The sequence below is a fragment of the Sinocyclocheilus anshuiensis genome, unplaced genomic scaffold, assembly GCF_001515605.1.
Source record: "Sinocyclocheilus anshuiensis isolate Anshui unplaced genomic scaffold, SAMN03320099.WGS_v1.1 scaffold13, whole genome shotgun sequence".
Taxonomy (NCBI): domain Eukaryota; kingdom Metazoa; phylum Chordata; class Actinopteri; order Cypriniformes; family Cyprinidae; genus Sinocyclocheilus; species Sinocyclocheilus anshuiensis.
The window spans coordinates 1889699-1903743 of NW_015538026.1; the positions used below are offsets into that span (position 1 = coordinate 1889699).

Sequence of the window (14045 nt, forward strand, 5' to 3'; positions counted from 1 at the left end):
CGGTATCGGCAAGTACCAAAAATAAAAGTATCGGTATCGGGCGAGTACTGGAAAAAGTGGTATCAGTGCATCCCTAATATAAATGAATTAAATCAATAAATTAATCAAGGACTCTTGATTAATTTTGAACAGTTTATGAACACAGTATTTGTTTTCACTGGGCTTGTATGTCTGTTGTTTATTTCAAAATGACAGGTCTAGCGCTGACTGAGAGCTGGAGGTGAAAGGTCAGGCTCATGGTATACATTCCTACCTTGTAATGCCTCCTTTGCTCTGTCCAGCTCCTGCTCTTTCTGTGTTAGCTGCACGCGGAGCTGTGAGACAGACAGCAGCTCCATGGAGCAGCCTCCTCCGGTCTCCTCCAGCTCACGATTCAACATCTCCCTGACCTGCTTCAGCACTGACACCTCCTCCTGCAGACGCACCACCTCTTCATGCAACAGCACTACAGAGAAAGGGACAAAGAGAGAGAATAATTTAACATTATAATGCATCATTGTGATGGTTTCCTGGTTTATTTTGCAACAGGTGAATGCTTCTTATTGTTAAACTATTTACTATTATTGTTATTAGAAGTGGCATTGAGCGAAGTGGATTTTAAATGCAACAGCAAAATAAATAAATAAATACATAAAGATACAGCAAGGATGCATCAAATTGATCAAATGTGACAGTAAAGACATTCACGATATGCCAAAAGTGCTTTACTGGAATGCCAATCGGCATCCAGGACCAGAACTATTGTATATAATTTGAAGTATGAAAAGAAAATCCTTCAAAGTATTCCATCAATTAAACTTCATGCAAAATATGCAAATATACCTCCTACATGCAAAGCAATTAGATCATCTCAAGTGTTGGGACACAAGCATGAGAGCATTCCTGTCATTTCTGCAGAGTGAAGCTATAGAAACTAAGCATAGGTAAAGGGTGAGATGGAATGTCAAATAAATTGTTTAGAAGGCTTCAGTGATGACAAAATCACACCGAATCTACAAAGCTAAAAATCACACATACATAAATATACACATGATTCTGCATATGTGCAACAGAATCACACAAACATGAACTGCCCTTATGATGATCTTTGTGCTTCAACTTTTTAAATAGCACTTCTGGATTTACACAAAGAGATAAGTGTATGTACAGTAGTGTGTGAATAAAATCATAAAGCAAAAAACAGCAGCGGTGAGGTGTTTGTGTGTGTGTGTGTGTGTGTGTGTGTGTGTAGCATTCATAATGAGCTTTGACCTGTGTCTGTCTGGCTTATGGCCATTTATGTGATGCGTTTAGGTTGTTTGAGTTGTTGCCAAATTCTGAAGAGTTCAGTTCAGTCACGTGAGCTCTTCATTTAAAGTCTGATTCATTCTCTATTCTCTCAGCAATGTGATGATCACATGAGTCTAAAAAGTAAAACAATCTAAATATTCACATCACGGTTAGCTCCGAATGTGGGATTTGAAACAGGTGAGGAAACCTGAACATCTGGTGTTCCTCCTTGTCAGAACAGGCTGAAGTCTTGACACAGGCATCTAATGCAGCTCTAGAATCTGCTTTAGTTTACTTTCAGTCAACAGATACGAGACAGCCCTACAGATCTGGCAGGCTGTATTATACGGATTAGAGCAGTAAGACCTCTGCATCAACTAATCCAACAATGAGCCTCTAGAATGCAGATGTGACTCAAGATTAGCTGGGTTCAGTGAAGGGTTACAGCTGGCTCTAGCCTGAAGTTTCTTGTCCAGACAGAAAATTTTTATTGTTCAATATTATATAAGTGTATGGTATGAGTTTTCACCTGGACTCTTTGTGCTTGCTATTTTTGTGCCTTTAAAAACAGGATATCAGGGCTAATTTACACAAGCGGAAACAAGGCCTGATCCTGCATGCTCAATATGTATGTATAGTGACCCAAAAATGCCATTTAAACCATGTTCATTGCATTAGAGAGAAAAAAAAATCAAACCAATTGGGACACTGGACCTGTATTCAGAACTAGTTTAACTTCACTAAGCTATTTTTCCTGTCAGTTCCACTTAAGTTCTTTAAAATAAATGCCACTTGGTTTAATGATTTGTTAACCAAGGCAATGACATTAATACATTTTGTGACAAGTGTGTGTGACAAAGAAATAAAAGAGGAAAACACGGAGAGAGAAACAGAGAGAGGCATCTGAGGGCTTCTCATGCAATGTTTTGATTTAATTTAAAGGGTCCTGAGTGTTTTGGCCTTTGAGGACATTACAGAAAAGGGCAGCGATCTGATTCACATTCTGAAGAGTTTAATTCTATTAGTGTAGTCAACCATAAAATGAGTCTGCGAGCCTTAGGGAGAAGACTAGAGAAGGACTGATCACTGACATACAGCAGAATCTCTCACAGCACCATAAACCGCATTTCAAAAAATAACAGTGATTGTCCGCAGTAAAAGTTTCCTTTTATCAGATAAACATCTGCATCATACACATGAAGTTTGGACTTGATAATAAAGAGACTGCTGGCTTGTGTGTGTGTGTGTTTCTGTCCTGGAAAGCTTGTGCTTCAGTTTATGTAGAGTGAAGTGATGCCAGGCCTGTCCTGTGTGATAAATAGGGCTGTGTATCACCAGCAAAGTCACGATACGATACATATCACGATACAACGGCCACAATACGATACGAACAGGACTGCACTGAATTTCACCTCAGAAGAATTTAGTAAAACAGCTGTTTATTAAACACTGCATACTATAGTGCCATTTATAACTATTGGCACAGCAGGCATCTGACCTATGCATTATGAAGGGCCTTCATAAGTGTACCACAGTACATCATAGGTACATTGCACAAATTAACACTCTCTACGTTTAAAAAATAAAAATAAAAATTAGAAGAGTTCTAAACTAATGCGCTGTCTTCACTGTATCAATGCACACACACGCTCAGTCACTCACACAGATCACGTTGCGGCCGCACTCAGACATTCAGGAACAAACATTTTAGAGCTGTCCCGCAATTTTATCAACTAAATAGCTTAATCACTCAAGAGCTACATTATCTTTCTCAACAAGGAGCTTGTAACATCATTGTTTCTAAAGGAATTAAAGCCACAGCTTCACCGTTAATAGAGATACACAGCAAAACGGTGGTAATTCATACATACGTAGCCTCTCTCTCTCTCTCTCTCTCTCTCTCTCTCTCATAAATTAACACTTGATGAATTACACTTTTCTGAGAATAGAATATTGAAGTGGAGATCGCTAAACTGCAAGCTAACCGGTGTTTTCAGAAAGCAAGCGCGTTTATCAACAGTGGAGAGAGCGCGTACACATGGTTGCCAAGTTGACAAAGATAAGTAGCACACTTAGCAGATATTTCCGTATTGCGCAAGTGGGAAGCTCCGTTTCAGGGATTACGTCTCTTTATATCAGGCAACCCAGTTGTGTTCCTCTGCGGCCAGATTAAACATTGTTGTAGCCTAAGTATTATGCTCTATTCATTCTTTTTTAGAAACCTCGCACTTCTCTACTCAATTTTAAACGTTGTTCTTGTATTCAAATTAAGCACAGTCCACTGCTGCACATGTACCATGAGCCAATACTCGTATCTTCAAATCTCTGTGACGATACATCGTCGTATCGATGTATCGAACACAGCAAAATACAACTCCCACAGTCCCTCCACCGTGTTATTCATCTTCTGAAGGTGGGGCATTTTGATGCAAACAGCTCTACGACATTGCATCACTGCATGTTTTGCCGGCTTTCACAAATTAATTCTGCATTAAACAGAATGCTGATGACACGTAAAAAAAGGCAAGAAAAAAGATTTAACAATTTTGTCCCCAATCCAATACTGTGGAGTAACTGACAAAAATAATTTAAGGAAGTAAGACATTTTCAAGTTTACCTCCTACTATTAATTAAGAAATGTTTATGTGGGAGTGCCTTAATGTTCATTTACTTAGTCCTGTGTGAAGTGGAGGACTAAGCAATAATACAAAATAATCAAATAAATAATACAAATAATACAAAGAGAGATTTTTAGTATTAAGCATAAAATGAGAAAGCAAATTGCACATTATTTTGTTACTGTATAATATAAATATTATTATAAAATATTAAATATAATATTCTAATACTATATTCTAATATTTTACCTTTTAAATAAAATTATTATTATTATTATTATTATTATTATTATTATTATGTGCATACCATTTAGCCTTTAGAAATTGTCTTCTGCAACAGCATCTAAAAATATATTTATGCAAATATTTACTTTAACCTAGTCTAAAGTTCATATCCATTTGTTAACAACTTGCGTGTGTGTGTGTGTGCGACTGTGTGTCTGTTTGAAAATAAACACACTTGATGATGCAACGGTCCATTCTGATGCTTCATTGCATTTACAACACACTTTGAAAACCACTTGAATCAAATCAGCCAATACATCATCTGATCACACACATAAACCCTCTCCCAGTGAAACCAGTCATGCAGCTACAAAGAAAGTCTTGCTGCTCTCCGTTTCTCTCTAGCCTGAGGGGAAATGCTCACGATCAGTCGTTTACTCACCCGCATTCACCGCTCATCCCTCACTGTCGTCTACACCAAGTCAAATGCTCCAGACTAAAAGAACCTCAGCTACTATCTCCTGCACTGAATCCAAGAGCAAGCCAAATTCAAAAGCTCAAACTCCCTCTTCACCTGCCAGGAGCGACTCCCACTGGTTTACAGATATTAACGGTCCTCAGCCCTCCCTCTTTTAAATGCTTAAAAAGGAGGAGCTACAACTGACACCACTGTTCAACACACACACACACACACACACACACACAGGGCTAAAGGAAAGGAAGGATCTAGGGTCAAGGTGCAGAATTTCAAGCAGGTAATGACTCTCTTTTCAAATAAATCCACACACACACACACACACACACACACACACACACACACACACACACACAGCACTCTCACTTGCCAGATTCCTGTAAGAGGAAACCACACACATACACACACACACAGAAGTTAACAATCAACTGCTAACACACAGTTCTCAGAATAATCTACAGGAAACCCCTGGTATTGGCATGCATCTTCATTCACTTGTTTTTCTCAATCAGTTTTGATCCAAGTATCTCAGTTTGCGTGTGTGTGTCTTTCAATTTATTGTAACAGACTATATTGAAAGATGACACTTACACAGCACATGCTGTCAAGCATTTAATCTGCAAGCATTTCACTTTGTGAGAAATTTGGAATAAAAACTGATGTTGAACTACAAAAAATTATTTTTTTATGTTAAATAATTTGGCATTACTTTACAATAACATCCTATTAGTTAAAGTAAGTTAATGTGTTAACTACAATGAGAAATACATTTCCTACAGTATTTAATTGTTAACATTAGTTTAGCATTGTTAGTTTATGTTAAGTCCATTAAATAATATTATTAGATAACTTCTGATTTTAATAATGTATCCACAGGCAATTTGTAATTTTGTAATTTTAATGTGTCTGGCTTCTGGTGTCATTTGCTTCCAGCTATTTTTAGCTGTACAAAACAGCTCGTTTTGCTGCTTGATATTGCAAACTGGTGCATCTTACCATATTATTTTAAAGTATTATCTTAATTATGAACACACTGGTTTGTAGTGCAAACAGTTTTACCGTTTACTGCACTTTGTTATTCTTCTTGTTATTTTCCTACAGTGGCTAATGAACTGGAAGTCTCGCACATTCACAGAAAACAGCTCACTTCCACGTTGAAAAATAAGGTGGACAAGAATAATAAATGTTTTAGAAGTATTTTTATTATGAGTTCATGTTAACTAATGTAAGTTAACAAATGTTGACAAATTGAACCTTATTTTTATATGTTACAATATTTCTCTTCTGCGGTTTTAAATTCAAAATAATATTAAAATAATATTTTTTATAATATTTAAAATAAATATTTAAGATTTTTAATTATAGATGTGATGAAATATAAAACTAGTCATATCCATTTTAAAGATCCAATTTTTCAGTCTGAATCTTTAGTGGAACCTCTATATTATAGTAAAAAGGATTTATCAGATAATTATAATGTAAACACACATATTCCAAAAAGCTAAAACAACTAATATCATTCAAAAATTATACCTATTGAGTAATATAAAATTATCAAAGCAATAAAAAATATCAGTTTAATGTGTGTTCTTACTGGAGATACAGTGGGTTCATATAAATTTTTACATGTGTTACAAACACCTCCATAATAAACTTTTTTTTTTTTTTATTAAATATTATGATACTATGTTAACATCATAAGCCTAATAATGGTACAGTTGCTTTTGATGCACACACTACCATTTAACAGTTAAGGGTATGTACGAATTTTTTATTTATTTATTTTTTGAAAGAAGTCTCCTATGCTCACCATGGCTACATTTATTTGATCAACAATACAGTAGAAACTGTAATATTGCTAAATATTATTACAAGACACATTTCTTATTATCAATTATGAAAACAGTTTATATAGTAATATTAAAACAGTAATAGTATATTAATATTAACGTTTTTGTGGAAAATGTGATACATTTTTTCCAGGAATCTTTGATGGATAAAAGTTTCAAAGGACAGCATTTATTTGGAACAGAAATCTTTTGTAACATTACAATTGTCTTTACTTTCGTTTTGATTATTTTAATGCATTCTTGCTGAATAAAATAATTAATTTCTTTAAAAATCTTACTGAACCCATATGCTAGTTTATAAATGTCTCTTACCAAAAAAGGCAGGCAGATTTGTAGTAGTCTGACCATTTGCCAGCCATTTTCATTTATATATTTATACACAGCATCATGCTGTATAAGTTGAGCTGCCTGCACAAATGGCTGGGTCTCAAAAGTGTGCAAGGGACCCAGTCCCAGTCCAAAACAGCATTTTTGGGCATGAAATACCCCAAATGCTGTAAAGCTCACTGGGTCACATGTACACACAGACTCACATTCACTCAGGTATTCACAAACCAAAACTTATACTCACACAAAATCTGTTGGCCTGATTGCAGCTGTGCTGCTTTTCAACACTGGGCTAAATTTTACAGATCCCTCAGGATGGTTTGTCAACACACACACACACACACACGCTACACCTGTCAACATAGTTCACACACATTACACACACACATACAAACATACAATCCCACTTGCACAAAGCAAAGTAAAGTGTGGCTAACTGCTGTGCGAAGCACACCGTAGCCAAAGACAAACAAATGCAGGCTGCCATCATCTTCTGACAGCTCATTACTCTAGTCTTTGAGTCAAAGAAACAGCAGCATTTACACTATGAAGTATAATAAACAAACGCACAAGACCCAACATAAGTTGATGATATGAACCAAATGAAAAAACGAAGAGAATAAATGAGTGATAAAAGAGGAGAGGTTTGTTTAAGAACTGCAGCCATAGTCAATCCCTCTGTGGAGATGATGAATCAACTAATTCATAATGTATAACCTTTGATTTATAAAAGTAAGTCAATCTGTTGTCTCTCTACCACTCCATCTCTTTCTCCTTTCTTCTCCCTGTTTGATAGGATAGGAAAAAATTACTTATTGCAAACAGGATGAAGGGCTGAGAGTGAACGTGTGCGGTCTTGCATAGCCAGACTGGACCACTAGCATAATGCCAGGTCCACATGGCATCTTATTCTGGCCAAGAACCATTTAAATAGGTAAAGGTTGTCTGACTGATGCATAAAGTCACCAACCACACCTTTTTAGTTGATTTTACATGCTGTAAAGCTGTAAAACCACAGTAACAAGGCATCAGAGCTGTGCGCACGCTCAGCATGTATAAGGGTTGTCGGCTCACAGGGAATTAGGTTCAGTCTGGGTCATGTCATGTACTTTCCACTGTCATGTAAAAATAAAGGCAAAAAAGTCCCCCCCCAACCCCTCCAAAAAACAAACAAACAAGCTCCCAAGAAAACAAACTGGCAGCTCGTTCAAATGCACAGCAGTTCCCATAAAAGTTGTATAGACAATGATGAAATTACTAGAAAATCTCACAGCTCACAACTCCACTAACCAGTTCTTCCACAGAAGCACTCATTGCTACAAAGAGGTAACTAGTAAAGAGCTTTCCTAGTAAATATACACTACTGTTCAAAAGTTTGGGGTTTGTTTGTTTGGAAGAAATTAGGGCTGAACGATTTTGGAAAATAATCTAATTGCGATTTTTTTTTTTACCAATATTGCGATTGCGATTTAATAAGCAATTATTTTTAAAGCTCTTTATGTTCTGTATTATTCAACAAAGACAAGCTAAAAATCATTGTATAGTATGACCAACACAATATTAGATTAAACAAATGAAATTAGGTGACGCATGAATTGATATGAATGACATTTTTATTTAACAACTACAATCACAGTATATTGACTGATTTGTTGAACTTCCAACCTAAGCATGTAATAATTATGACAACATAAAGCGCTGACAAATAAGCCCGGTGTAAACATTAATATGAAAGTCAGTAACAAATCACACAAACTAAAGTAGATTGCAGAAATATAAAAACAAATCTGTTGCTTTACCACACTACTTTAGGTAATTCAAAGTCACTGTAATAAACATATGTAAACATGTGGACTGCACTTTTTAAACACTGTCTGTTAACTTTAGAGTAGACAGACTTTAAATAAATAAATAAAAATATATATATTACCTTATTATATACAGTATCTCACAGAAGTGAGTACACCCCTCACATTTTTGTAAATATTTTATTATATCTTTTCATGTGAGCTTGAAGTACGTTCATACGCTTTCAAACATTTCCGCTTGTAGCGTGCCAGGGTTGCCAGGTTTTCACAACAAAACCCGCCTAATTCTACTCAAAACTAGCCCAATCGCGTTTCGAGGGGGGTCCACCGCTAAAAATTTCCGCGTTCCAGGGAGTAAAATACACGTTTTTTGGAGGGGTTCCCCAAACCGCGGACTTGGCAACACTGTAGCGTGCCAACTTGATGCTTCATAAGAGAGCGGATGTCTCCTTATGCTTTCCCTCGCCTTACTTTGATGTCATAAACCGATCGATCTTCAAGTCGAACACACCTCTTTACTCTCACGTGTCAAGTGACCGAGTGTAATTGCAGCCTCTGCGATTGAAAAATCACTTTCCCTTTCATGGGAACTTCGAACTGCGTCCTCTAGGGGTCGCTATGGGGGGGAGACGCCTCGTCGTGACCCGTGTCTGAAGCATACATTGAAAAAACACCAACTCGTTGGCCGGCGACAGCCATGACGTCCCCCCCATAGCGACCCCTAGAGGACGCAGTGTCTCGTTCCCTACTCAGGGAACCATGGTTACATAAGTAACCTGAGACGTTTTTTCATATCGCGATATTATCACAAATGCAATTAATCATTCAGCCCTAGAAGAAATGAATACTTTTATTCAGGAAGGATCTATTAAATTGATCAAAAGTGACAAAGACTTACACTGTTACAAAAAAGTTATATTTGCAAGAAATGCCGTTCTTTTAAACTTTCTGAAACTTTCTATCAAAGAATTCTGAAAAAACACTTTTTAGGAAAAAAATATTAACCAGCACAACTGTTTTCAAACCTGATAATAAGAATAACAATAAGAAAAAATGCACCAAATCAGCATATTAGAATGATTTCTGAAGGATCACTGAAGACTGGAATAATGGCTGCTGAATATTCAGCTTCATCATTACAAAAATAAATTACATTTTCAAATATATTAAAATAGAACAGTTATTTTAAATCAAAATATTATTTCACACTAACTGTTTTTACTATATTTTAGATCAAACAAATGCAGCCTTGGTGAACATAAGATACTTCTTTCAAAAACATTTATAAAATCTTACTGCCCCCAAACGTTTGAACAGTATTGTAAAAAGTGTGGGTAACACAATAGGGACCAATTCTCACTATTAACTAGTTGCTTATACGCATGCATATTACTAGCATGTTGGCAATTTATTAGTACTTATAAAGCACATATTTTGCATGACCATATTCTACATCCCTAATCCTACCCAATACCTAAACTTAACAACTACCTTACTAAGCAGTAATTAGAAGTTTAATAAGGCAAAAGTCATAGTTAATAGTAAATTAATAACGAGATTTGGACCTTAAAATAAAGTGTGACTAAAATGTGTATCCCAATTCATAATTTTCAGTCACATGACTGGCTCGAAGACCTGGCGGGCAAAACATCCATAGAACTACAGCACAAGCCTGTCAATTTTCCATCCGTTTCCAATCCATAAATATTTAGATCACCTCTCAAAAGAATAAAACTAAGATATGTGAACAAAATGCAAGTTTTGGCCATTTGAAATACATATAAAACACCCGCCACAATATTTCAGACATTCTAAACCATTTAATGTATAAACATTAAAGTGCCTTTAAAACAGTCATATTAAAAGATCAAATTCAGTAAACACCTTATTGATGATGCGTACTTTATACAGGCAAGCAGATGAGCCCGGAATATGAACGCAATGTGCTAAATGGTTAAGTGTTTTCTTTATAATGGTTTTCTATGGAAAAAAAAACATTCAATGTGAAACTTTGCATCATCAATAAGGTGTATACTGAATTTGGCCTTTAAATATCACTGTTTTACTACATTACTAATGCAAACCTCGTAAAAGAACTGGTGGTCAGTGGCAGAAAGCCTTGTTTTGTCTTCCATGTGGGTGTTCCTGCAAGGGTGTGATGTCATGTGAAAATGTGAATGAATTCCCAGACCAAGCCAAACAATCAGATTGGAGCTTATGATTTTGCAAAAACCTCTATTCCTTTAAATGTGCAGCCTGATGTTGAGACTAGTGTGTGTGTGTGTTCATTCATCTTCTGGCTCAGGAAAATTCTCCACTATCTCTCAGGCGAAGCCTCATAGATCACTCGGAGTTTCAATCTGACACACACACTCATTTTCATTCCACTAGTCAGTGGTGCATTTTAGTGGTGCGAGAGTATTTGTGCTTATCTGGACTTCCTTACATGCTTTTCAGCGTGTATACTATTCTTACCTTTATCTAATGATGTCTCGTGAACAGCAACGTCATCTTTTTGACCAAGCTCTGTCAAAGCTTTCTGTCTTTGCGCCGGTGCATCTGAAAGAGAAACACAGAGACACATAACATTAGATTTATAACCATTGTGTGTTTGAGCAGGATTCACTCTTCTGGTTTCATTACGATCGCTCCATTTGGTTGGAAATTCACATTTTAGCTAAATAAATGTCTAAAGTTCAGCTTGAATGACCTCTGGTATAAGCTGCAGTGTATCTCACCTCTAATCTGGCTGAAATATCACACCACTCACTACAGAAGGAACTGCATTTAACACACAAATCAATGACAGAATAGAGGCTCAGCCACTGGATGCTTGTTATAATACCTTCAGGATAGATTTCAATGCTTAGAAAGCTTCTTTACCTAATTAAAGTGAGCATAATCTTATAAAACTAAATCACCGGCTTTATTCTGCAAGGGAAATGTGTTTTTTCTCTCTCTCTCTCTGAAGATGTTATCCCTCATGTCCTCTGATCATCCATCACTCAATTTTAATTTCAGCACCGACAGAGAATTTGTTCGGCAGGTGCCACAGTGTCAAAGATCAACATCCTTCAGATGAGCGTGATAAGATTCTTCAGTTGTCAGCGACTTAAGACACTTCCACACACACTTACTTGAAAAATATTGATTTTGTGATTGTGAGTGACAAAATCACTAAAGTGCTTAGTGCTAATATGTCTGGTTTCCTTTTTTATCATTCTCTCGTTAGGTTTTCTCAAACCCTTAAGCTGTAAAAGCATTACAGCATTATATAAAGACCGTTTCTCTACATAAAGTGGGGTCAAAGTCTGAGACCACTAGGAAAAAATGCTTCTTTTTTATTTTGTACAATGTTTTTGGTACAAATTATGTTCTCAGCATAGCAATTTGAGTGAAAAATGCTCCCTGTTTCTGGGGCTCTTCTGCATGCTGAGTTTAACAGATCGATGTTGAATGGATGAAATGTTTTGTTTCCCAGACAGAGAGACAAAAACAAGTTAAAAGAGAGTGAGAGGGAGGAATGACATTTTTAACTAAGAACAAAATGCAGCAGAAGGAAAATGTCTTTGTCAAAACTTCAAACACAGCTAAGGCATTTTAAATACAGAATTTGAACATTTTCGTTCTCGGTCTTTCTGTAAATCATTGAAGAGAGATCCTCTAAAGCACATGAATTCACATTGTAAATCATAAGCATCCCGTCGCCATGGGAACCAACTGGGATGACTGGAGAGTGGTTAAATGCAATCGGTTCACCAACCAGATTTGACATTGTGTTTGTGTGCTCTGTGAGGGTATGAAGTTTGAAATGTCTCATTCAGGGGTCAAAACTCCTCTGTCTCTCTGACAGAACGTCTGGAACTGATTCAGGACTTGACCAGGGGTTGCTAAGCAACTGATGCCAAGGTAACAGCGCCCAAAACTCATATACTCATATACCCGTTTCAGGCAGAAGGTCATCAGAGGGGCCTAAATTTGGAAATAGGAGACACTAGTGGTGCAAAATACTTTTCCAGGTTACGTCAATTGAAAACAGCAACTGACACGGTATTTAAAAAATGTCCTGTTACATTTATGGTAAAAAATAAATAAATCCAACTGTGGTTTCCAGAAATTCATCATAATAAATATGATGACAATGTTTCAGGTATTATGAATTACCAAAATGTGCTTTTTACTTTAAAATGTACCGATAACCATCAAATACAGCTGGTAAAATAAAAAAGCCATATAAAGAATTAGAGGTCACTGTAATTGGCCTAAAACATGGTAAATGGTGGACAGGGTATTACACACAAAGACAAAACACCAACACATGTCACTAGAATAATGCAATAAATAATAACTAAATAACATCAAATGTAACACAAAACACCTTAATGTGCATTACTGTTAACAAATATTTAAAAAATTCAAAAACTTTTATATAAAATAAAATGTTATGTGTCACGCTGGGACTTCTGAGAATGCCCTTTTACTGTTTTTCACCATCAATTATACAGTAATGTTTAGCTTTTACATACAAAAACCCTAAATCTAAAAAAAAAAAAAAAAACTAAATTTTTTTTTTTACAGTAAACTTGCATATAATGTGATGTTAATAATGGTAGGTATAAAATAATAATAATAATAGGCAGATTATTAATGCAAATTTACACACTAAGTTTAGCGAATAAGCAGTTATGACATTTTTAACCACTCCCACTACAGATATAATGAAAAGCAATCGCTTGTAATTTTGTTTTATTCCTGGTTTTTTACTTTTAAAGCGATGTTTACTTAATATTTAACTTTTCAAATAGTTAATTAAAATAGTTAAGTCAAGTGATTGTAATAGAAAATTATTTTTGTTGTGGTATTTAAAAAAATAGTTTATAACTAGCTAAATGTATACAGTAATGTACTTACAATGGACTGTATCTGGTTATCATAAAGAAACTAATGTAGAAACATGGAGCCCATACTTTTTTCTCTAGCAAATACATGAATTTTTAAATGTAAAAAAAAAAAATTGCTTGCTGCATTCGCTTGTACAGAACAACAACAAAGACTGAAGGTTAAGAGGCACTTGAATGAAATAGGTTTGTCCTGGGATTCGGGAATGGGGCTTAACAGAAAATGGAGTACCTACAATAAACAACAAACCATTACAACATCCTATTCAGTTCTTACCATGACTTTATTCATGATGGTTAAATTTGCGTGAACCACTTAAGAGACTCGAGACTTGAGAGAAATTATTAATGCAATATAAAAGAAAAGCTTGGCAGTGCCATAAGCAACAAAATAAACCCACTGAATGAGATGTTCATGGGACACAAACAAGTTAATAACAGTGAAAGAGAGATCTGTTTAAAGCCACCATTAAGCTGTGCTGATGGCCTTGTACATTCCCTGAATGACAAGCGATCACTTGTGCTTTATATATAAAGAAAGAAAGAAAGAATTTGAATGCACTGCAGATTTTAAA

The 14045-nt window shown here is 35.8% G+C and overlaps 1 protein-coding gene across 1 annotated transcript in view; it reads right to left on the reverse strand.

Annotated features, from left to right (window-relative positions):
• Positions 1 to 14045, reverse strand: part of LOC107680131 (kazrin-A-like) — a 46447-nt gene that overhangs the window by 19132 nt on the left and 13270 nt on the right. Inside the window, exons 3-4 of the mRNA XM_016475906.1 lie at positions 11048 to 11131; positions 254 to 445 (exon numbers count right to left, since the gene is read on the reverse strand). Of these exons, the coding sequence (XP_016331392.1) occupies positions 254 to 445; positions 11048 to 11131 (276 nt within the window). The remainder of the gene's footprint in view (positions 1 to 253; positions 446 to 11047; positions 11132 to 14045) is intronic.